Here is a 22,138-nt window from a genome sequence, read left to right on the forward strand (position 1 = left end):
TACTAATGCTAATACCAATGCCAAATATTTGCATAAATGTTAATTAGTGAGGAAAACGCTGAAATTGAGCTCGTTAGATTCGACAATGCTCGAGGATAGGCAGAGAAAAGCGGCGCAAGACTTCAACGCAACACGTGCCGCCATCTCTGACAGCAATTACAAGAAATAATATCAACAACAACAACAACATCTACAACAGCACACAATATCGTATGATATAATTGTGTCAAGCTAAAAGAAAAACAATGTCAACAATGAACAATAGCTCCCAGCTCGCTGTCTGCTAGATTGACGATAGATTGCCACAGGTCCAACAAACCGTAGGAGCTGTAGGAGCCCAGCGCAGTTGCCATAGAGATTGACTGCAATTAGTGAGGTAGCAAAAAGTTAAGCTCGAGTGCTTGCCACAAAAAGCAATGCGAGATGTTCGCACAAGGGGGAAACTCGACTCGGGTAAGACGATTGGAGGAAAAATAAAAAGACCCAAAAGAAAATGCGAGTTTCAAGAGAGTCTATTTAAATGGAATATATACAATTATTATACAACATTCGATTTTATATACATATGTATGTCTTTTATTGTATAATAAATTTCAGCTGTGAATATCGCCTAGGGGCTCTAATTGGAATACAATCCAATTGCAGGTACAAAACTAGTCTATAATCTATAAAAGCGTTCGCATTTATTTATTTTCTTGTACTATAAATTTCAACTGTATAGTCTATACATGCCCATTAAATATCAAATTAGAAATATATTCAAATGTATATATGATTAGCGCTTTTAATAATTTTAACTATCAAGGCAGTTCTGGTATTTCTCCAATTGCAAAATGATGCAATGCAAATGACCAATAGATATATGTATATATCTTTATCTAAGTAGCAATCATATTTTATATAAGATTTTTATTTTATTTTTATTTTTAATTTACTTTTATTTTTTGTATTTTTTTTTTTTTTTTTTTTTTTTTTTTTTTTTTTGTATAAATTTATTTATTTTTTAAATTTATTTTTTGTATTTTTTTTTTAGTTTTTTGTATTAATTTATTTATTTTTTTTTGTATTAATTTATTTATTTTTATTACTTTTTTTTTGTCTTCCTTTCTTTCTTTTTCTTCCTTTCTTTCTTTTTCTTCCTTTTTTTTTCTTCCTTTCTTTCTTTTTCTTCCTTTTTTTTTTGTCTTCCTTTCTTTCTTTTTCTTTCTTTTTCCCCTTTTTTCTTTCTTTACTTTTATTTTATTTTATTTTTATTATTATTTTTTTTTTTTAATATACAAATCTACCACTAAAATAGTTTATGCACTCAGTATAAATATACATACATATATGTATATAGTGCGCTCCAATTGCAAATCTCTAACTAGTCTACATCTAACTCTAATTGGCATTCATATTTTACATAAGAATTTATATTTCTTTTCATTTATTACAACTACATTTCAACTATGCAAAAGTCCCAGGATTTCATCAGACTTCATTTGACGTTGGCCTATTGTTTTCTGTGTTTCTGATTGCATTCGAGTTTCGAGATACCAGCTCAAAAGAATTTTCGCGTAGGCAACGGCAACGGCAACGGAAAAAACAGCAAAACAATTCACAGAATTCACAATTCAAAAAGTGTTTTTTGATACACAACAAAGGCAACAACAACAACAGCGCAATGAAATAAACTAGTATGCGTGTTCTAAAGGGGAATGTACGACTAACACATACCCCAAACTAACATATACTTATAATATATAATAATTTATACTAGAGTCTAAGGCTTATCCCAGGTAAATTCGACTCAGTTACTCGTTCAGATTCAGTATATAAACACTCTCTATACAACTCCACCCATTGCACACATTTGCCAGCCAAACATCATACCCGAAATTCCCTCTCTCAATGGGTATTGCAAGTTACCTTCGCTGTTGTCGACGGTTCTTGTTCGACAAATTATGCCAATTTAATGGTGGGAAAACGAGTTGGCAAGTCTGTGCAAGTGGGTTCTACTTTGTGGTTTTGGGCACGAGCGGCAATGCGAGGAGTTTGTGGGCTACAGCCAGCCAGTCATGGCTGAGGCCAACTTGCCAACTTGCCAATTGAAGTCATTAATCTCGCCTGGCTGGCAGCTGCCAACGCAATATCATGAATATGACCGCAAATCACGAACTAACGCATCAAAGGATGCGACGCGTCGCTGCCTAATTGAAATAGTCGATGCAATAGAAGGCGTACAACAGATGCCACATGCTAGATAACGAGCAGTAGGCCGACTTATGAAACTGGAATTCTCTTAACACAGACACTGTCAACGATTAACTGTTAACTGTCGGCTGTTAACTGTCTCAAAATGCATTCAACAGCAATCGGATTCGATTTGCTTTACAGCTTTAACACATGAGAAATTTTTTTAATTGAATTTTTTCTTTTAAATATGCAACAATTTTGTTCATTAATAATTTAACAAAAAGAATCAAGTAAATAAACAAATATCTGTCTAGACAAGCAGCATCTCCCTGTTACCCAAACAGTAGTAAACGCCGAGACCCTTGCCGTCGCCGACAACGCTGATCTTGTTGCTCAGCTTGTTGAAGGCCACGTCCCATAGATTCGTAGTGTAGCCGCATTGGAAGCTGAGCGCACACTTTGTCATCCGTACGTCCCACACCTTGATGGAGCCATCGAAGGCGCCGCTCACGAAACGCAAGCCATCCGGCGATATATCCACCGCCATCACAATCGCATCGTGTGCCAGCAGAGTCTCGCGCAGCCGTCCGCTGGGCAAATCGATTAACCTGATCGTCTTATCATCGCAGGCAGCCAGGGCATATCGCGTGAGCTGATCATAGGCCAATCGGCGCATTGGCTCCTTATGGTTGCGACGGCGCAGCACAGTCCCCGTGCCGCCATCGATCAGTGTGAAGTTGCCCTGGTAGTCGGTGGTGCCCACCAAACGCTGATCCCCGCTGATGGCCAGGCCCAATATATTCTCACAGCGACCCGTGTCATAGCTGTACTGCAGTGTACCCAACGTGGTGTCGTACTTAAAAACATGTCCGCTTCCCGAGCCCGCATAGACACAGTCGGGATTGCGACTGAAAGCCGTCGACCAGATATTACTAATGTGACAGTGCGTGACCCGGGGCAAACGTATGCCGCCCATAACATTGACCAGCATCAAATTGCCGTCCATTGAGACGGCCGAGATGCAACTATTGTCCGAACTCAACGCTAGATTGTGTATACCCATTCCGGGCAACTGATGGGTGTACTCAAACGGAAAGGCACTCCCATCGTTGGGCGAAATGTGAACAATCTTGAGTTGTGGCACATTGCCGCCCGTTATGATAAACTCCTTGGGCTTGCCGTTGCCCCCCTGTTCTAGTTCCCCATCATCCGTTGTACTACAATTGTCATTGGGCTGGCCCTCGAACAAGCCCCAAGCACAGCACCACACTCTGTGCTCTGGCTGCTGATCGATGTTTGTTGTTTCATCCATGTTGGTTTGAATTTCGTTTAGCTTACTGCCTGGTTCTGCTCTGGTTTTGTTGTTGTTTTCTATTTGTTTTCTAATTGTTGACTGGTTTTGTTTTAGCCTTGTCACTACTTAACGCCTGCCTAGAAAAATTGAGATGATCAAGCGTGATGATGATCCTACGTCTGCTTTTTAGCCAGAACCAACTTATTAGGCCTTGCCTCTTTTCCTTGTCTTGACTAGACTTGTTTTAATCAAAAAAAAAAAACTTAATAAATAAACTTAATTTATTTTCCTGCCCTCGATAAGGCATATATATTGCAAATTCCTGTGCAACATTCTGACGCACCTTCAAGTCATTTTTCAGACTTATGCAGCTCAATCAAAGATCTATATTAATGAATTCCCACTTCGACTTGCCTCTCTGTCTTATCTTAGCTAATCTCTATGCTTACATGCTCGCGTACCTGTCTTAGTTTCCTTGTCCTACGTTTGTTGGTTGTAGTTTTTAGCTTTGGAATTGACTTTTGTTTTTTTTTGTGTGTGTTTTTTTTGGGCAGCTAAGCGCTAACGACCGTTGAAAGTTTTGGCATTGCAATTGTGTTTGGCTGTGTTAATTCCAGGTGCTGATAGTTGTTGCTGCTACTGCTGTCGTTAAGGCTGGCCACCTACTCCTCTCAAGCGTGGAGAGCGTCGTTTTCGTTGTTGTTGTTGTTGTTCTTTCGTATTTTTTGCTGTTTGCTAATCAAGCAACCGCCGTGCCAAGCATTTTGTTTGTAGTAAATGCAAATTTCTGCAAAAAACAAAACAAAAAATCAGAAAAAAACAAGATACAAAATTAAATTTTTGCTTGCAGTTGAAGAAAACTTAGCTCGCGGTTCATTGAACCTCGCCTAGCTGCTAAAAACGAACTCTCAACAGAATTGCTACATTATTTCTGTGCGCCTATCGCAGCAACACCAAAAAAGGCAGTCAAAATGAGTTGGTTTTTTATTTAATTTTCTTTTATTTTTTATTTTTTTTTTTTTTCTTTCGGCTCATTCGTCTTGACTTGGCTCTTAAAGTATTCCAAACGGAAGCCATTAGTTAGATTTGTTCAAGTCGCGTTGCTTTGGCTCCATGAAGCAACGCGATCAGAGGTTGAATGCCCAAGGCGGCGCCCACGGAGACCCACAGCGGCGAGAGAGAAAGTGCTGCAAATTTTTATACAAAACGCGTTGACGCCTCAACTGAAAGCCTTCCAATGCGAAAAATGACGAAAACAAATATGATAGCAACAAATAGGTAAAAAGAAACAACAAATAATAGCAACAAATGGCCACAAATTCCAATAGCCTTCAAAAATGAAAACAAAAGTCAATACACTAACATTAAGGAAGTCGCACGAATTTCGGCTTCAGTATGTGCATTATTTTAGTGATATACATATATATGATGTATAGTAGCGCTGCTCTGATTAGAGTTGATTGTGTTAGCATTACCGAGCTCCAAAACCTGTCTTGGCCTCATCTTCCGTTTTAAGTTTCGTCTTGCTATCTACAGACAGCACCATAAAAGGTCAGGAACAAGCCGTTCGCTTGGGTCAACTGGCGATGCCATAAAAAGACAACCTGACCATGTGGCAAACAACTAGAACAGAACTAAAGAGCCAAGAGCGACAGAAGAGCCACACACGCGCACACCTCAACATGAAATGTTCAATGTAATTTACAAGATTTATCAGTCGCCTTGCCTATCGTATCATCGCAAGTGGAGTCAACCACGAATTACATACATTTTTATATGGTCATTACAAAAAAAGTAGCGAGAAACTTCAACATGCGAAGACAACAGAAGGCACAAACAAAATACATAATAAAATGTAGACATTTCCAAATCCCACACTCGGTGAATTCGCCAGCGGCCTTCATGTGAAACTCTTCAGCGAATTGCCCAGAGTTAGTTTTATATCATCGAATCATCATCAGCAACAGCCAACAGCATTTCGATTGTAGCCCATAATACAAAGCCATCAACACATTATGTTGCGTCGCAATGTCATTTAGCGTATCTGTGTTGCAATCATCACACCGAAGCGGGTCAAGTGAGTGGAGAGGCGTTCTCTTTCCTTTATAGACAACGATTGGACATTTGCTTAAATGGCAATTATTATGCTGTTGATGCTGAGTGATTAACAGCTTAATTGCCATCTATTAGAATTGATTATGATTTTATATACGATTATTATACATCTAGAAACTCAGTCTACAGTCTAATGAACTTGATTAGACTAGATACTATAATTATATATATATGTATATAGAATTCAGTCTACAGTCTAATGAACTTGATCTACTTTGGCAGAACATATTTCATTAACTCTCTCTCTCTCTTTCTTTCTCTTTTCCCTCTCTCTCTCTCTCTTTCTGGCTATCATATTTCGTTTGTCTTCTACCACATGCTGCACACCTGAACGAGCTCACGATATTTCACATTAATTACACCGTTTAGACCGCGCTACATACATATATCTATTTGAGGTTTTATCATAACATAAATTGGCTGCGCGCTGTACCATGTAAACGTTTTACTAAATGTGGGCGTGGCAGCATTTTCATTTAAATTCACTGTGAATAGTTAAATAATGAACTACAAATTGTGTGTTAAAGCAAACAATTAATGGGAAATAAAAATTAAAGGAAATTGCCAATTGATTTAAAATTTATAAATAGATATATTTTTATTATTATTATTATTTATTATTTATTTATTTATTTTTTTTTTTTTTTTCAAAGTGCAAAACTTATGAATGGAAAGAGTTAACCGTTTCTCATTAAATTTTAAATGTCTAAATATATTTTTTACCTAATTGCAAGCCTCAAGGCTAAGACTAAATGGAATGCGAGTAACATTAAAAATTTGTTTAGTTAAGTATTACTGCACGACTTCTCTACTTAAAATGCCGACTTAGACTTAGTTGACTTGCGGCTTCGATGGCCGTTCAGCCGTTCAGTTGAGTTGAATGGCTGGCAATGAACCTGACACTAATAGGACTTCTTCCACCGCTTTCTGTTGGCTCCCCTGAGAGCGCCGGCCACGAAAGCGGACACAAGAAGGAGCTTCAGCTCAACTCGGCCAGACAAGTCAATCGACTTTGCAAAAATGCGGATATACACTTTCCAACCAACAGATCCGTCACTGGCAATCGATTACCGACGCTCTGAGATTTTTATGCTCGTTCAAAAAGTGAAAAGAGTATATTGGTTTTTATACAATGCTCAAATTATTCTATGTTTACTCTAGAATAAATTGGCAAATGGGAGACTCCATATAGAACATATATACATTTATATTATACTGCAGTCGTGTACGCCCGACTGCAATGCTTTTTTGTATTAGAATTAGAAGAATTATCAAAGGAATGCAAAAATAGATGGAAATCTATAGCAATTATCATTCAAGTATTCAAGTATTCCGTTATCTCCTTTAAACACTTTACACCGACCCAGATCCGATCAACTGTATGAAATTATATACGATCTGCCGGATCAGATTTGGTAACAATTTAAAATCGAAAGCGAAAAGTTGCCAACTCAAACCGTGCCGAGAGGCGACAGTTGACAGCTGATGGTTGACAGAGTCGAGAGTCGAGGGTCGAGAGTCGGTTCCACTCTCTGCTCTATCCAAAGTGAGAGCGTGACAATGTCGAAAGCCAATTTTAAGCAAATTACATTAAAGCATTTAGATTCGATTGATACGCTGCGAGCAGCCATCAAGAATAACAACATTAATAAACAACCAATCACGAAAAAATTAAAAATCAATATTTTCTCATTCTCTCGTTTACTGTGACAAATCGCAATTTGATTTGGGAATCGATTATAAGAACATAAATCAATCTTGTTAGTTTGTAATTGCTCGAGCTGGTCCAACGGTGAACTCAACTAACCTTAAACTATATGTATCAATAATGGTAATACTCATCCATATTTATCCCTGCACAGGGTATATTGATCTTGTGGAATGAATATGTTCCAGTATATAGCTAGACTCAGTTAGTTTGAAGTCCAATTTATTTATTTAGTGTTCATTATGTTTAGGGAATAATATATACTCTAAACAGTTTTTACAGGGTATGCAATAACTCAATCGGTAGCCGCGTGATAGCCACGATGTCTGCCTTGGCTGAGAATCACAATCAATAATATTAGATTCCGTGACTCAGACAGCTGTCGTACGCCTCTGCACCTTATCAATGATACATATGTATATAATATATATACATACATGTATATAGAGCAAGCCCATAGTAATAGAAATTAATCTTCCCAGTTTTCGGTGCTTGTTAATTAGCTTGTCAACAAACAAAGAGCTATTGAGAGCCTAATCAGTGCTAAAAATCAATCTCCATGCAACGAAGCTGTGCAAAGCGTGGCTTGCAATTAAAATAATTACACAATTAAATTAAGACGTAATTGTTAAAGATATAATATAAAGAGGGAAGCAGAGCAAGGGGCAGAATCAGTTGAATGAAACACGATTTTTGCTCAGTGTAAACATATAGATTGCCTTTAACTCTTTGTGGATGCTGGCGAACGTGCCAAATGCAGTGCAGCCGGAGGAGTTACAGCTGGAGGGATGGAGGCTGGCGAGTGCAAAGTTGAGTCAACCTTAAGCACACACACACACACTTCACACTTTACGCTATTCGTGCGCTGTGTTTTACTGTACTTTGCCGAAGCTGCACTAAACTTAAAAAACGCACGAAGTGCATATCAAAAAATGCAAAGCGAAGCCAAGCCAAGAAGAAACAACCCTTAGAAATGCAAAAGTTAAGACGTGATGCACAGCATGGCAAAGAAAAGAAAACAGAGAAAGGAAAACAACAAGTAAAGAAAAGAAAAGCAAAGCACATTAAAAGCAACTCGGCAAATGTGGAAAAATCGAACAACGGAGCAACTACAATGGTAGTAAGGTAGACAAAGTTTAACAGCAACACCCATCACCGCCTACCGCCTACCGTCCACCGTCCACCGGCCACCGCAGAGCCGCCCCCTTTGCGGGATTCCGAATCCATTCATGCCCAACCATGCGCAACGGAATGTCATGAGCAACGTTTTTTGTCATTATGTAACCGGCGAAGCGCTCCAGGCGAGTCTACTCCAGCGACAAACCTTCTCTCCTGCACAGCCTCTCGCTCTCTGACTGTCTCTCTCTCTATCTCTCTCTCTCTCTTTGTCATTGTCTATCGGTTCTGTTTGTCGCTCTCTCTCTCTCTCTCTCTCTCTCTCTCACTCTCTCTCTCTCTTTCTCTTGCTCTGTTTGTTGCATTTAATATATGAAATTCAATAAAGCAAAAGCTCTGTGTGAACTTCCCGGAACATTGCCTAGGCTCACATCCAGACACGCACTTTGCACCCTTTTCGACTGATAAATTTGCACACATCAATTCCTGCTCAGTTGGCCAACTGCCAAATGGGGCCAATAAATGAAAGCAAGGCAATCGAACGCACACCTCACAATTAACTGGTCAACCGAATCTAATATAGGCAATTTTCAACAGTTTTTGGGTTAAAGCCATTAAATATGAAAAGGGTTTGCCGCCCCAAATTCCGAAACTTTTCCTGTCCTGTCCTGAATTAGCTTAGGTAGTCTAATAAATTAAATGATTATCGATTGACTGAGTGAGTATATGCATAGGTGTCGTCCTCTAGCATAATTTGTAGTTATTAATTTATTTATAATCTAAATGTAGATTGGGTCAGCTCATTTTAATTAATAATTTATTTTCGGTGTTTATTCTATTTTTACTTAAAATATATGAGTATTATTTAGTTACTTATTTTTTACAATGAAAGTTTTTTTTTTAATGAATATCCTACATTAGCTCTATTTCCCCAGTCGTATCCTCGCATTTTAAGTGCAGCAGCTCTTACACACTCAGGAAACTATTTTCTCATAGAGCACATCACTTGGGGCGCGCATTATGCAATTGCATTGTTGTCTGTCCCCTTCCACTCTTCCGCCCCCTTAATTGTGTGGGCATGGCAGCATTCAAGAAATGCCACACAGCAAAAGAACACAGAATAAGCAACTTATTCTCGCCAGTTGGCAATTGTTTCAACAGCTGCTGCTGCTTCTGCTGCCGCTGCTGCTGCTGATGCCACAGTTGCTTAATCTTGCCTCATTCAATTTCAATGGGCGACTGCAAAAAGTGGACAGTAGTGCATTGTCTAAGCACAGCATCAAGAAAGGTTGAAGCACTCGAAACAGCCGTTACATGCTAGCAAGAGCGAGTAGGCACCTCTACCCGAGCACCTGGCCCCATGCCCCTGCCCTTGTTGTTGTCGTTGTCGTTGGCCCCGCTGGGTCAACCAAGTGAACGACTGCATGCCCTACCCACAACAATTTATTATATTTTGTTTTAACACAACAACATTATTGACCCGATTTGTAGAGTTTTGCACATAACTGTAATTTCTGATTAAGTCAATATTAGTCGACTTTTGTAGACAATGGAAAAACTATTGTCTAGCTTATATGGGCAACGATATCCTACCAATATTCAAACTAATTACCCGCCGAAGCAAGGTTCCAATTTGAATTAGTGTAAGTCACAGTCACTCCTTCTCTTTCCTTACTTTTCATCTGTCTTCTATCATTAGTTCTTCTGTATTCTATGCCATGCAGAGATCTGATATGACAAAGCTACATACATATACATACATACATGTACATGTGTACTTCTTCTATTTCCTTACTTACTTCTGTCGTCTCTTATCCATCATCTATCGTGATTCTTTAATTCTCTATCTTCTTCTTTCTCGTATTCATCGATATATCTCTGCTAAATTTACTAAATTTGTAGTGTATTAATTTTATTTATTTATGCATAAGCTAAGTTTTTATTTGCATTTTTTCAGTGTTTTTGGGCACGCGTTAATTAAGAGTAATTTGCAATTAGGTGTGACTCGCTTTTGACTAATTAATGGGCGCAAGCGTAGGCGATTAAAAGCTGGCGATAAATTAAGAGACAAGAAAAGATAAAAAAAAATCACTACAAGGCAACGATTATCTATAAATAAATAATATTTATAAAATGTAAGCAACACCAACGACTCGATGTACAAGCAGGAAGACCCCAAGCCCAGTAGTAACCTCAGGCCCACAACTTTTTGGGGGAGAATAAGCGTGGACGAGAGGGAGAGAGGCGGAGAAGGCAATAAAAACAAAACAGTGGCAGTGGCTGCTGCTGACAACGACGTCGCAACTGTTTCTGCTTCGGCAAGACAAAGAAGGCAAAAGAAGACACAACAACAAAAAACTCAAAAACAATAATAGCAAAAGCAGCAGCAACAACAACAACAGAGAGAACGACTTTGAAATGGAGGCAATGAAATTAATATGTTTTGTAACCAGAATTCTACACTAAAAATAAACAAAGAAGAAGAAGAGTTCTAAATAAGTGGACACGCTGGAAGCAAGGCAATGCATATGTGAACTTCTATACAGATAAACACACATTCATGCGCATGCAATATCGTACACATGCATATGTAAGTATGGGTATGCAGAACTGTGTACGTGTACATACATACAAATATGATGTCAAATATAAAAACTAACAGCAATGTGGCCTCCACACAGCCAAGCACACATACATATCTAAAAACACACACACATACAACAATGCTGACTGAATTCTTGTTGCGGAACTATAAATGTAATTGGAGTCTTTTGCACATTTGCATAAATCGTAGGCAGCCACCAGAAGCGCGATAAACAAGCAGAACATCACGAAGATCCAAAGAAACAACAGAACGATAACAAAGTATAATCAAAAGAAAGAACGGACAAGAGCCTAAGACAACAGCAAGAACAGCAGCAAAAGCGAAAGCTGTAGATTATCACACTCATGTTATTGTTTTTTTCTTTCTTTTTTTTTTTTTTTTTTTGCAATGTTAGCGACTGTCACTCCCTCTCTCTCCATCTCTCTCTTTCTTTCGCATTCTCTCAGCAATGTTGATCAACGGTTTCGCTCTCTGGTAAGCTTGTTTGGGAGATTCTTATTTTGTTTTTGCCTGTTTGACCAAATACTGCGCAAGTCGAACTAAAAACCAGTTATTAAACGAATGCAAAGCCCGTAACGACACACAGGGAAAGGAGCAATGTTTTATGTTGGAGCAACTGTAAATGCAATGTGTCAGCTTTTGGCCAGGTGTCCCAAGGTAGCAAGCCAGCTGTTCGATCAATTGCCATAAATATCTTACAATTATGCTTGCATTTTGCCTTGCCTTGCCTTCGTATTCAACTTCTGCGCAGTGTGGCCAGGCGGCAGAGCAAGCAGAGAACTTTTTCAAAATGCCGCTATAACATATTTGCCATATTTCCTACAGTTTTTTTATTAAATCTAATTCGCTTTACGCACCTATCACAGTGTGTTGTGTTTCTGTTTGCTCTGTAGAAATTTGCCGACACTCACTCTCACACACACTACGTTTGTTGGTATGTATGCATATGCGAAGTTCAACTCCGGCGCAGCAGCTCTCGCTCAATCTCTATATACGCACAGACGACAACAACGACGACGACGACGCCGCCTTTTTACATTTAATAATTTTTTCTCTTTTCGCACAAAAGGAGTGGCGTCCACACGTTCACAACTTTACGTTTGCAGCTTGTTTTGCATTCACTTTAGTACACACATATGCAAGTATATGTATTCATATGCACAATACATGATTATTTAGCAACACTTTTCCTTTTTGTCATGTTCTTTCGCATATATTTAACTCGATTTTGTATACTCCTTTTTTCCAGATCTGTAAATCTGCCAATTAACAGTTATGTATACACATTCTCATACATGTGTGTATATTATTAAATTTGCAATTTTGTTTTTGAAAGGGCTCTGTCCAACGGACAGTTGTTTGTTTTTATAGTTAAAAATCGTTTCGGTTTAATTCATTATTTCTTCTTTTTTCTCGTTTATTTTGTATGCGTAGAAGCGCGTCGTCTGAGCAAATATTTTGTTCAACTGTGCTACGCAGCACCCTGGGCAGCTTTGGCCAGGAGGCAGGTCTGCTTAAACTTCATAAACACATAAAATAAAATATTGGTAGATCTGCAGAATTTACAATTTGAATTATTCAGCTTGTCATTCACTTAATACACGTCCGTCGCGGATATTAAAATACATAAGCATGAACAAAGGAAATTTTCGTGCCGCTCAACACGCCCGATAACACCATGCGCCGACGACTCGTACACAACTAACTGTATCTATGCAAACTCGTGCAGAATAATCGAGTATGAAAATTAAGGAGAGTCAGAGAGAGAGAGTGAGAGTGACAGAATGGCGAATAACAGAAGTAACCATTACAAAGAGCTCGGTGAGAAAGGTTAAGCTGCAATGCTCAAATGGTACTGTTAATGTTTTATTTTGGAGTGACCATAAACGAACTAGTTCATTAGTGAACAATCTACAGCGCCACAATAAATACTCGTCTAGCGATGCGGGCTTTATTTTCAATTATTATTATCATTATCTGCATAATTACGCCAGTTTTTTGCAAAACCTGTTCAAACCTTTTGAGTGAACTGGCCACGGCTCAAATGGACTTCGTTTACTGCAACACAAAGCACGCGCTGCCCGTTAAGGACGAGCGCCTGTGCATTGGTTGCAAAGTAAGATTTGACGAGATGTCAACATGTTACAGTGATCTGATGAAAAACTGCTCCAAAATTTACACAGACGCAGATCGCCTGAATATCTTGACAAACACACAGAGTGTGCTACAGGGCCTCTGGGATCGTGCCTATTGCGAGGGTAAGTCTGACTAATCCACATATTATTCACATGATTGACATTGTGAGCTCTATCTATGAATAGAGTGCTTCAAGAACAACAACTTCGATAACTTTACAAGTTTGTATGACGATTTCTCAAGCTGCTTAGTGTTCCACTCAGATAGCAAGTGCACCAACTGCCTGCTTAATTATAAAAACATGAATGATTTTTACAAAAATTTGGATAAGGAGAGCAATGGCAAAATGTGCTTTGACATGCAGGATATAGTGAGTGTTAAGCTAAATGCCGCTTTAATCCCTGCTCTTTCACTAAATGATCCCTTTTAGATGAATAAAACGCGCGTCTTATGGTCAAGGGATCTGAAGTGCTGCAAGCGAGAAGTGAAGATGTTCACATTCCTGACGTCCGTCGTCGTTGTCGCTGTGCTGCCCATTCTTCTCCTCTACAGCGGTGCCATTGTGCTCACCAAGCGGCGAGAGGCCAATCACGGGCTGCTCAACGAGCAGGAACCGGAACTGGATGCACCGTCCACATCTCAGCTCATTACAGCTGCTGTGCTATCAACTCCGACGGTGCCGCCAGCTGTTGAGGATGCAAGGCTTAATAAAATAGCGAAGGTGTTAGCTACACGCGATCTCGATTTATCGAGCGATGATGAACCAGTTCCACATCCAAAACAATGTAAGCAACTGTTGGGGAATTCACCGCAATAAGTTTTAATGCACACATATGTATATAAACCTGTATAGTATGCCAAATTTATACGAATTGCCTTAAAAATTAGTCCAAACTGTACGAAATTTTACTATGCGCTGTTTAGCTTTAATATTGATCGTGAATCTGTTTTTTATATTTGCTCTGAACAATGATTATATACAGCTAGTTTTGAAGATGTCATACTACTTTAGCAATATAGCACTACTTTATATTTACATAACATTGAAGAGCTTTATTATAAAAAAAAAAACTATTTTTATCAATTAAACAAGTGTACCAAAGTTTTCTATATCAATGTCAGGATCAAAAAAGCCCAATAGCCTATTACTTTCATTATTCGATGTATACCTCGTCTGGGGCTGTTCTTCTTGATGTAAAGTTTCAGGCTTATCAACAGCGAAAAATAACTGTTTCTTTAACATTTTGGCATCCGTCTGATCGCGTCCATTGGCATTATTTTTGATTAGGTTCTTGACATAATTTTGTCTTGCTTCCTTTTCCTGCAGATTTTGTATCAAATGCTCCGCTATAGATTTTCGATGTGCGATTAGATCATCATTTAATTGTAAAGTTAGGGCTGTTGTCTCAGCAGACATTTCTTGATCTGCTGCTGGCATCACTTCCAGTTCATTACCCAAACTCTCGAGGACGCCCAATTTGGCTTTCAACTGCTCATTGGCCACTAACAGTTGACGCTCTATCCTATAGATATCGTTCACCTGGTTGGCCAAGTTCGTATCCAGTCTATCGATTTGCTGCAACACCTCATCCTTCGTGTGGTAAGCGAGTCGCATCTGATGTTTACGCACCTTGGCGTGCAGCCGGAGAAGTTCCTCCTCCTCTCGTTGGAGTCGAACATTTAATGTGTAAACCTTTTCCAGCCAATAAATATTCGCATCGAGCGAAATATTAGAAACTATCTCAGCGGGTTGGTTGGCATCAACTGTAAATAGTATATGAGCATTAACTAAAGTTAATTAATGTTATTATAAGTGAACGAGAAATTGTAATTCTCAAAGATTTACTTTTACCTTCATGAATACACGCAGGATGTGGGCTATTGAGTTTATGGGAAGTTGTTACGCATTCCCATTGATCTTCCAAATCAGGTCTATCTAGTTCTTTATCAGGCGCTTTGCCTAGTGCATTCAAATATGTGTCGATCAAATAGTTTTTACCCAACTTCTGAGCCCTCGCTCGGTGTTTTTCATCCTCAATCTTTAAGATCTGTTGCTCCTTTTGGCTAGAATATAAGTGTATTGAGAGATATTCCCAGAATAAGAGAGGGAGAGAGAGAGACCCAACTTACTTCAGCAGGTAGATTTGTCTCTTGATGGTTTCGTCTTGGGCCAGTATAATATTCATCAGATGCTCATTTGGATTCAGATTGCACGGCTGTGGCTGCAGGATTTTGGTGTGCTTTGGTAATGCTGGGCCTTCCGTAACGCCCATTCTGTGCGCTTTTCCACGCCGTCTACGATATCGTTCACTTCGCGCACTACCCACCGGACTGCCCATGCCGCTGTCCTTATCGGTCGACATGGAGAGCATTGAGAACATTTGGTTTTCCACTTGATTACAAAAGCGCGCGGAAGTGTCGGATGCAAGATTCCTAAGCTGGAGCTCACACTGATAGAAAATGTTTTTCAATAATAGGAAATCATTTAATGGGAACATCCATTAATATATTACCTGATTTTTGGTCAGTTTATCTGCGATTGGTATGACATCTATTAGTCGAGTGCTACCATCTAAATATTCCTCGAATCGACTGTCCCGCAATCGTTTAACAATTACGTATTGATGTAGGTTAGTATTGAGACCCTTGCTATAAGAAGTTTGTTTGTTTTCTTTGGTATTTGTTATTGTTGTTGCTTTGTGATTTGTGTTTTGGCTAGATGTATGAATGGATCTACCCGATTCGTTGGATAATGTATTGTATATTGGTAAATGTTCATTGTCCTTCCCCTCGAGATCTTTGTAGCTGAGTAGCGCACAAATCAGATCGGTACACGTTGTGTTTGCATCCACACCAGAGACCCAATGTTTCTCCCCGTCAATTGTGACTGAAATCGGATCTATCAAGCTATCCCCAGCACTACGCACATCAGGGCTCGGATCAATGTCAGCATTACAGGAAATTCTCTCGTTCGGTTTGAAAAAGTGTGCGTAGTTGGTATTTGGAGCAACGACTGTGACCGACGCTTTCTTCAAAAGTCCTGATTCCTGCTTCAGCATTATCGTTGGCACTGCAATGAGTCAGACGGAGGAAGAGAAAGAGAGAGAGATAAGAAAGAGATATAAATGCGTTTGTCTTAAATGGTAAATTTATAGTAACTTCGAGAGCTTGCTGCATGCTTGAACCATTTGTTATAGACACTCGGATCTAAGGCAGAGGAGAGATGGAGAGTAGAAGGTATCAAAGACTTAATTCCTTTGGCTTCTCTCGGCTGAGTCACAAATCAAAGCGAAACCAAAAAAAAAGTACTTCCGTAAGAGAGCTGCTTTTGCTTTGTCTGATTTCCCAAATGTAAGTGATATTTACAAAGCTCTGCACAAAACAAGAAACGAGTATGTAGTGAAAGGGTCCGATTAGCAGATACCCTGAATGCACAGAACGGTAACATAATTAAAGCAAATATAGAAGCATTTCTATTATCGATCTTAAGATTTCGATCTGGACTATATATATATATATATATATATTACAAGTACTTTAAATAGGAAAAGCAATTAAGTTCTACTTTCCATTGAACTTTTCGTAATATCTGTGGCCCGATTGAGTTCTAAATGTACATACTTAAGTTTTTTATTATGCCTAATCTCCATAAATCTAAACGACAGGCAGTCTTTATAAATGTAAAGAGTAAAGAGGCTTTCGGGCTTTGCAAATTAAAGTAAGCGCTGGGAAGAAATCTATATATGTGTATATAAAACTAGCAATGGGTGTATGTTGTGACTTGAGCAGAATTACAAATCGCCGACACCATGGCATTTTGGCCATGCTACGGCTCGTTAGTAACCAGACAACAGCAGCAGCAGCAGCAGGTTTACCACACCCAAAACGAAGTTTGTTTGGCATTTAAAATGGAAGCACTAAAATGACCAAAGTAATTTATCGCATTCATAATGCGAATTGATCATTGGCCGGCCAGCACTACTATCAAGTCTAGACAAATCTTTGGCTTCCACTTGTAATGGCCAAATCACGTTGAGAGCGTGGAATTTAGTTCGGGTTTAGAAAGTTACATCGTAGCGCTGTAAAGTACGCGTGAAGCTTAGCTAACAAACATTGTTCAGAGAATATAATTTGGAAATGATTGTAAGTGCCACAGAGAGGTAAACGATGCGGGTGGTACTGACTGTGGGATACTCGCTTACTATAATATGGGTATTTTCTTTTATAGATCTATAAGTATTCAGTACGTTCTACCATATTGCCTACATTCCACGCCTATAAAAATCATGTATGTATGATATCCAAACAATCTCCAAGAGTCCAATGAAGATTACATACAAACCATAACTTCCATAACTCTTAAACAGACCTTAACAGTTTCTTTATTCACTTTTGCCATGCCCCCAGAGGCGTATATGAATACATAATATCATTGAACAATCTCTACGATTCAATGTCTCTAAACTCCTTTCATTTCGTAAACAATAAACTCCATAATTCTTAGAGAATCCACAGTTACAGTTTCTTTTTCAACATTTGGCACGCCCACAAAAAGGCGCACAGCATTCGAACAATCTCCGAAAAAAGAGGCCACTAAACATTAACATTAACATTACACAACATCCATCTACTCCTTTCATTTCATTGGAACGAACGAGCATAACAACTTCTTTTGATTTACATAAAAGTGGTAATTATAACGGTTCTTATTTCTTAAGCTAACACACACAAAAAACTAAAGCCAAAAACTACACGCTTCAAAGCGTTTGTTATTGCTGCTGTTTACTGTTGTTGTTGGACTTGTTCTGATGGCACTGTTTATTGTTGTTTTCGACTTCCGATTTCATGTTTTCACCAATTATTTCACTGACAGTCATTACAAACTTGTTACGATCTAATGCAGCACACTATTTCTCGAAGTGTTTATAGATTAATTATATATTTATAGATAAACATACATCGTCTTTTGCTTTTCTTTTTTTGCCCCGTATTTACACCTGCTACAACTGCTTGCTGGCCCGCCGCCAAGCCCAACCAACTCTTTTGGCGTCGTCTCTATAACTGAAGACAAAATCCAAAACGCGAAGAAAAAACCGACAAAATAAAAGCTTTCAATTCTCAGGTGCAGCTTGAAGAGAAACTCACGCTTCACGCCGAAGAGCTTCAACATAAGCCGTGCATTAAATAAATACATACACACAAACATAATTACGCACACTTAAATACATACATACATTCATTGCTAGTGGGCCAACTTAGCTAATATTGTGTCGACAGTCACACATACAGAAGTCATTTAATACACAGCTAAACACAAATTGGTGTGTTGCTGTTCTCTTTGCTCTCCCTGCAACACACAGCTGACTCAATACAATAATTCTTTTACTTCTGCTCTCTTCACTCTTAACACAAAGTCGTAGCTTAACGTAACGGAGCTAGGCTCAAGCACTTCAGCTGACACATTCACTCACACACATTCGCACTTAGTAAGCAGTGATAAACAATGGTTGGTGTGTTGCTGCACTCTTCGGACTTCTTACAGTGTGTCATATACTTCTGTTCTCTTTGCTGCTTAGTTAACTTAACGGACTCAGACTCAAGAACTCCAGCTGGCACACTCACACACACACACTCTGCTCTCTTTGTTGATCTCAATGTAACGTTGAAGCTTAACTGATCTAGACTCGATGGCGCATAAATTATACGCGTTTGTAGCAGTTTTGTTTGTTTTGTTTGTCTGTCTCTGCTGCGAAGTATTATGAAACTACAGATTCAGGCGTATAAATAGTGGATAAAAAAGACAATTACCGAAAGCTCTTAAGTGTAGCACAGCCGTTTACATCTAACGAGTTTGGCACTATGCAACACTTTGCCAAAGTTATTCAACTGCTGTGGCTAGGTCTGGTTTTGACTTGGTTTAGTCCGTTTAAAACGTGACGTCGTCGTCTTCCTCCTCCACTTACTCCTCCTTTGCATTGCTTGCACTTGCAAAAGTTGTTATTTTATCATGTCTACAGGTTTGTTTTTTTTACGCTTTTTAACCTTTCACTTTCAGTTTAGTGGTTGTAACTACAGCAATAGAGTTACCCAAAATTGTAATAACTTGAGAAGTTGGCTTAAAGAGCTCACAATCGCAGTTCAAAGTTTAAAACAAACTGATTTTAATAATTGATCATTTATGTTGATATATATAACTATATTATTTTAATATCATTTTTAAAACTAAGAATTGCTATATGTTTTATTAAATTTTTTAAATATAAAATGAACACATTTAAAAATATTATAATTATTTATGTTCAAAAGTAAACATTGCATTTTAAAATACAAATCTCTTTTATACACTGATCATAGTAGCCTCTTAATTTGAATCTTGACTTATATTCAGCTCTTAATTCACCACGCTGAGTGCAACTAGCTTACGCTGTTAGAGTCAAGCGTATTTCACCTCTGCTCTCTGCTCTCTCACACGCTCTGAGCATTGAAAACCTGTATTTTGACTCAGCGTCAACGCAACAGGCATTTATAAGCCTGAATGTGTGTAGTTAGAAGAGAGCTTTAATAGAGATGTGCAACTGAAAAATATTTAAGCTCTGGTAAACTACGTAGAAAAATGCTTGTTTTTTAAATACATATATAAACAAAGCCTTTGCTATATATATTAACTATAATTTTAATATGTCTTATCATTCTATTCTCAAAAATACTTTAATATAATAATAATATAATTTACTTTCTGTATACATATACATGTTAGCTTAAAATTTGAATTATTAAACATTTGCATATATTTTATAATTTTATTTCGTTTGTACATATTTATTTTAGGAAATAAAAACTCTATTTGACTTACAGTCTCATAGATTTATTTACCTCCTACTTTGGCTAAAGGTCATCCATCCTACGTCATTAGCTTCGACTGCTCGCTTGAGTAAACACGAACCTCTGTGCCATCTCTAGAATTGAAGCCGAGTCGACAAAGCTAGCTGAAAATCGTAACAGCTTTAGTTGTTAAACAATCGTCAGTGTGCGCGCTGTTAACTTGTTGGAGCGGCCCCAAAGCGCTTGCGCAGCTGAGATAGTTTAAAAATAAAGAAGAAGAAGAAGCAGCAGCAGCAGCAGCAATAAAAGAAATATAAACGAGCAAGAAAAATACATAAAGCAATAAATAGCGCAACGTACGAGGCTAGGTACGAGAGGTATTCCAACAAAACGTCAATGAGTATATGAGTGAATTCGGATGTTGTGCGAGTATATAAGCATTTTGGCGTTGCACCCACGTTTATAAAGCTACAAGCGGATTGTTCAATCGAAAATATGTATATAAGTCTATATCGCGTGTGGGTATGTGCGAGAGTGCGAGTGTGTGTGTGTGTATAATGAAGCACAATTTGCAGCGACATTTAAAAAGGGAAAAGCTTTAATTGCGTTGATTTTTTGCATCATTTAATGGCAATTATAAAACTAATTCGAAATTTCTCTCAGACACAATGAGTTCATTAGATACATATATATTGAAAAAAAAAGCATTTAAGCTTTTACTAAACAATGCTAATTCAAAGTTTTTTTTTTCTCTACCTACATACAACAGGTATTTCAAGGTCATAAACGTATCTCTAAACTATTGAAGCTGCCGAAATATGCCTCGAAAATTACTGAAATTTCTGATTATATTCGATAATTCGTCGTTGCTGTACTTTCCGGGTCAGTTTCTCTCGGGACGTGTGCTCATAGAGCTACAAGATGAGACTCCAGCTCTGGGTCTGCACTTCCATGTGGTGGGTGAGGGCGTGGTGCGTGCTGGGGGTCGACAGGAACGCACCTACGACAAAGAGAATTACATAGATTTTCGCATGCGTTTGCTGGGCGATGTGGATCAGGGTCCTGCGATACTATCGCCTGGTATACATAGTTTTCCCTTCAAGTTGGGGCTGCCCATTGGCCTGCCCTCCACATTCCTGGGCAGCTTCGGTTGGATACAATATTATTGCACGGCAGCATTGCGTGAGCCCAAAGGTCTGACACACAAGAACCATCAAGTGTTTATCGTTATGAATCCCATTGACTTGAACCTGGAGAAACCAATACTATCGGTAAATATATCGGGATGTTAGAAAAGCCAAAGCTAAACCTTTGCTTTAAATTCCCCAACAGCAACCCTTCACATGCGAGGTGGAACACAAACTGGGCGTGGTTGCCTGTGTGGGCGGTGGTCAGATCAAATGCCGTGTGGTCTTGGATCGCGGAGGCTATGTGCCCGGCGAGAATATACTCGTCACAGCCTTCATATCCAATGCCAGCAATGTAACCATAAAACGAACCAAGGCGTCGCTAACTGAGGTAAGTTGAGGAATACTTAAAATTCGATTCAGGCTAATTGAATACGGCCTTGTAGACCATTGAGTACTTGGCACGCGGCAAGACAGTTCAGACGGAGAAGCGCGCTCTGGCCGTTCTGGTGCGTGGCAAGATACGTCCTGGCGGCAAGGACGAATGGCACAATGATAGCCTCTATGTGCCGCCGTTGCCACCAACAAATCTGCATGGCTGCCATCTGATCAAAATCACCTACGATGTCTTCTTCGTCATCGAGCCGAAGTCGCTGGAAAAGGAAATCAAATTGCAATTGCCAATTGTCTTGGCCACATATCCGTTCCGCAATAATGCCAATGATGTGTCCAACACATGGCCCGAATCCGTCCTAAAGCCGGACACACATTATCCTTCAACATTGCCCATATTCCGTCCGTGGCTGCACGAAAAGCCAAATGCAAATTAACGCTCGATGCGATGCAAAACTTAAGAAACAATTGTTGGATTAATATTTTTTGCCATACATTAATTTATAACTTATTTAACTCACTCTTAATGATTTGTAAAACTTCAAGGATGACAAAACTAAAAAACAATTAAGTGGACTCTAGTCGGGCGTAACCGGCTTGGAGATAACCGAAAACTGAGCTGACGTTTCAATTGCATTTTCTAATAC

General features: G+C 38.9%; 5 protein-coding genes across 19 annotated transcripts in view; 2 read left to right on the forward strand and 3 right to left on the reverse strand.

The window, feature by feature from the left end:
• Positions 1 to 12,728, reverse strand: part of Spn (protein phosphatase 1 regulatory subunit spinophilin) — a 43,393-nt gene extending 30,665 nt beyond the window's left edge. For 11 of the 12 annotated variants that reach the window (XM_018099970.3, XM_018099966.3, XM_018099972.3 and 8 more), the window contains exons 1-2: positions 11,871 to 12,728; positions 3,931 to 4,256 (exon numbers count right to left, since the gene is read on the reverse strand). The gene's annotated coding sequence lies outside the window, so the exon portion shown is untranslated. The remainder of the gene's footprint in view (positions 1 to 3,930; positions 4,257 to 11,870) is intronic. The other variant, XM_089259434.1, reaches the window with a different exon arrangement.
• Positions 2,360 to 3,554, reverse strand: LOC149091343 (uncharacterized). Its single transcript, XM_089259448.1, has one exon. It carries the CDS (start codon positions 3,485 to 3,487, stop codon positions 2,486 to 2,488), a length of 1,002 nt encoding a protein of 333 aa, XP_089115574.1. The 5' UTR covers positions 3,488 to 3,554; the 3' UTR covers positions 2,360 to 2,485.
• Positions 12,729 to 12,918: 190 nt separating the features above from the next.
• LOC108650733 (osteopetrosis-associated transmembrane protein 1) lies at positions 12,919 to 14,928 on the forward strand. Its single transcript, XM_018100001.3, has 3 exons — positions 12,919 to 13,271; positions 13,335 to 13,519; positions 13,580 to 14,928. Exons 1-3 carry the CDS (start codon positions 12,956 to 12,958, stop codon positions 13,964 to 13,966), a joined length of 888 nt encoding a protein of 295 aa, XP_017955490.1. The 5' UTR covers positions 12,919 to 12,955; the 3' UTR covers positions 13,967 to 14,928.
• Positions 14,034 to 19,144, reverse strand: LOC108650723 (uncharacterized). Of its 2 annotated transcripts, none has more exons than XM_089259440.1 (5): positions 18,958 to 19,144; positions 15,663 to 16,219; positions 15,280 to 15,599; positions 15,002 to 15,213; positions 14,034 to 14,913 (listed from the first exon to the last, which is right to left on the reverse strand). In XM_089259440.1, the coding sequence occupies exons 2-5, from the start codon at positions 16,206 to 16,208 to the stop codon at positions 14,234 to 14,236; spliced, it is 1,758 nt and encodes a 585-aa protein (XP_089115566.1). In that variant the 5' UTR covers positions 16,209 to 16,219; positions 18,958 to 19,144; the 3' UTR covers positions 14,034 to 14,233. The 2 variants fall into 2 exon arrangements, with proteins under 2 accessions (XP_089115566.1, XP_017955471.1); XM_018099982.3 differs by lacking the exon at positions 18,958 to 19,144 and adding an exon at positions 18,108 to 18,227.
• A 968-nt stretch (positions 19,145 to 20,112) lies between these two features.
• Vdup1 (arrestin family protein Vdup1) lies at positions 20,113 to 22,105 on the forward strand. Of its 3 annotated transcripts, none has more exons than XM_089259445.1 (4): positions 20,113 to 20,348; positions 20,741 to 21,242; positions 21,304 to 21,489; positions 21,545 to 22,105. In XM_089259445.1, the coding sequence occupies exons 2-4, from the start codon at positions 20,790 to 20,792 to the stop codon at positions 21,926 to 21,928; spliced, it is 1,023 nt and encodes a 340-aa protein (XP_089115571.1). In that variant the 5' UTR covers positions 20,113 to 20,348; positions 20,741 to 20,789; the 3' UTR covers positions 21,929 to 22,105. The 3 variants fall into 3 exon arrangements, with proteins under 3 accessions (XP_089115571.1, XP_017955482.1, XP_089115572.1); XM_018099993.3 differs by having other exon boundaries at positions 20,116 to 20,339; XM_089259446.1 differs by lacking the exon at positions 20,113 to 20,348 and adding an exon at positions 20,372 to 20,493.
• Positions 22,106 to 22,138: the final 33 nt, after the last annotated feature.

This window comes from Drosophila navojoa, chromosome 4 (assembly GCF_054131105.1).
Source record: "Drosophila navojoa isolate 15081-1374.11 chromosome 4, UAZ_NAV_1.0, whole genome shotgun sequence".
NCBI lineage: Eukaryota > Metazoa > Arthropoda > Insecta > Diptera > Drosophilidae > Drosophila > Drosophila navojoa.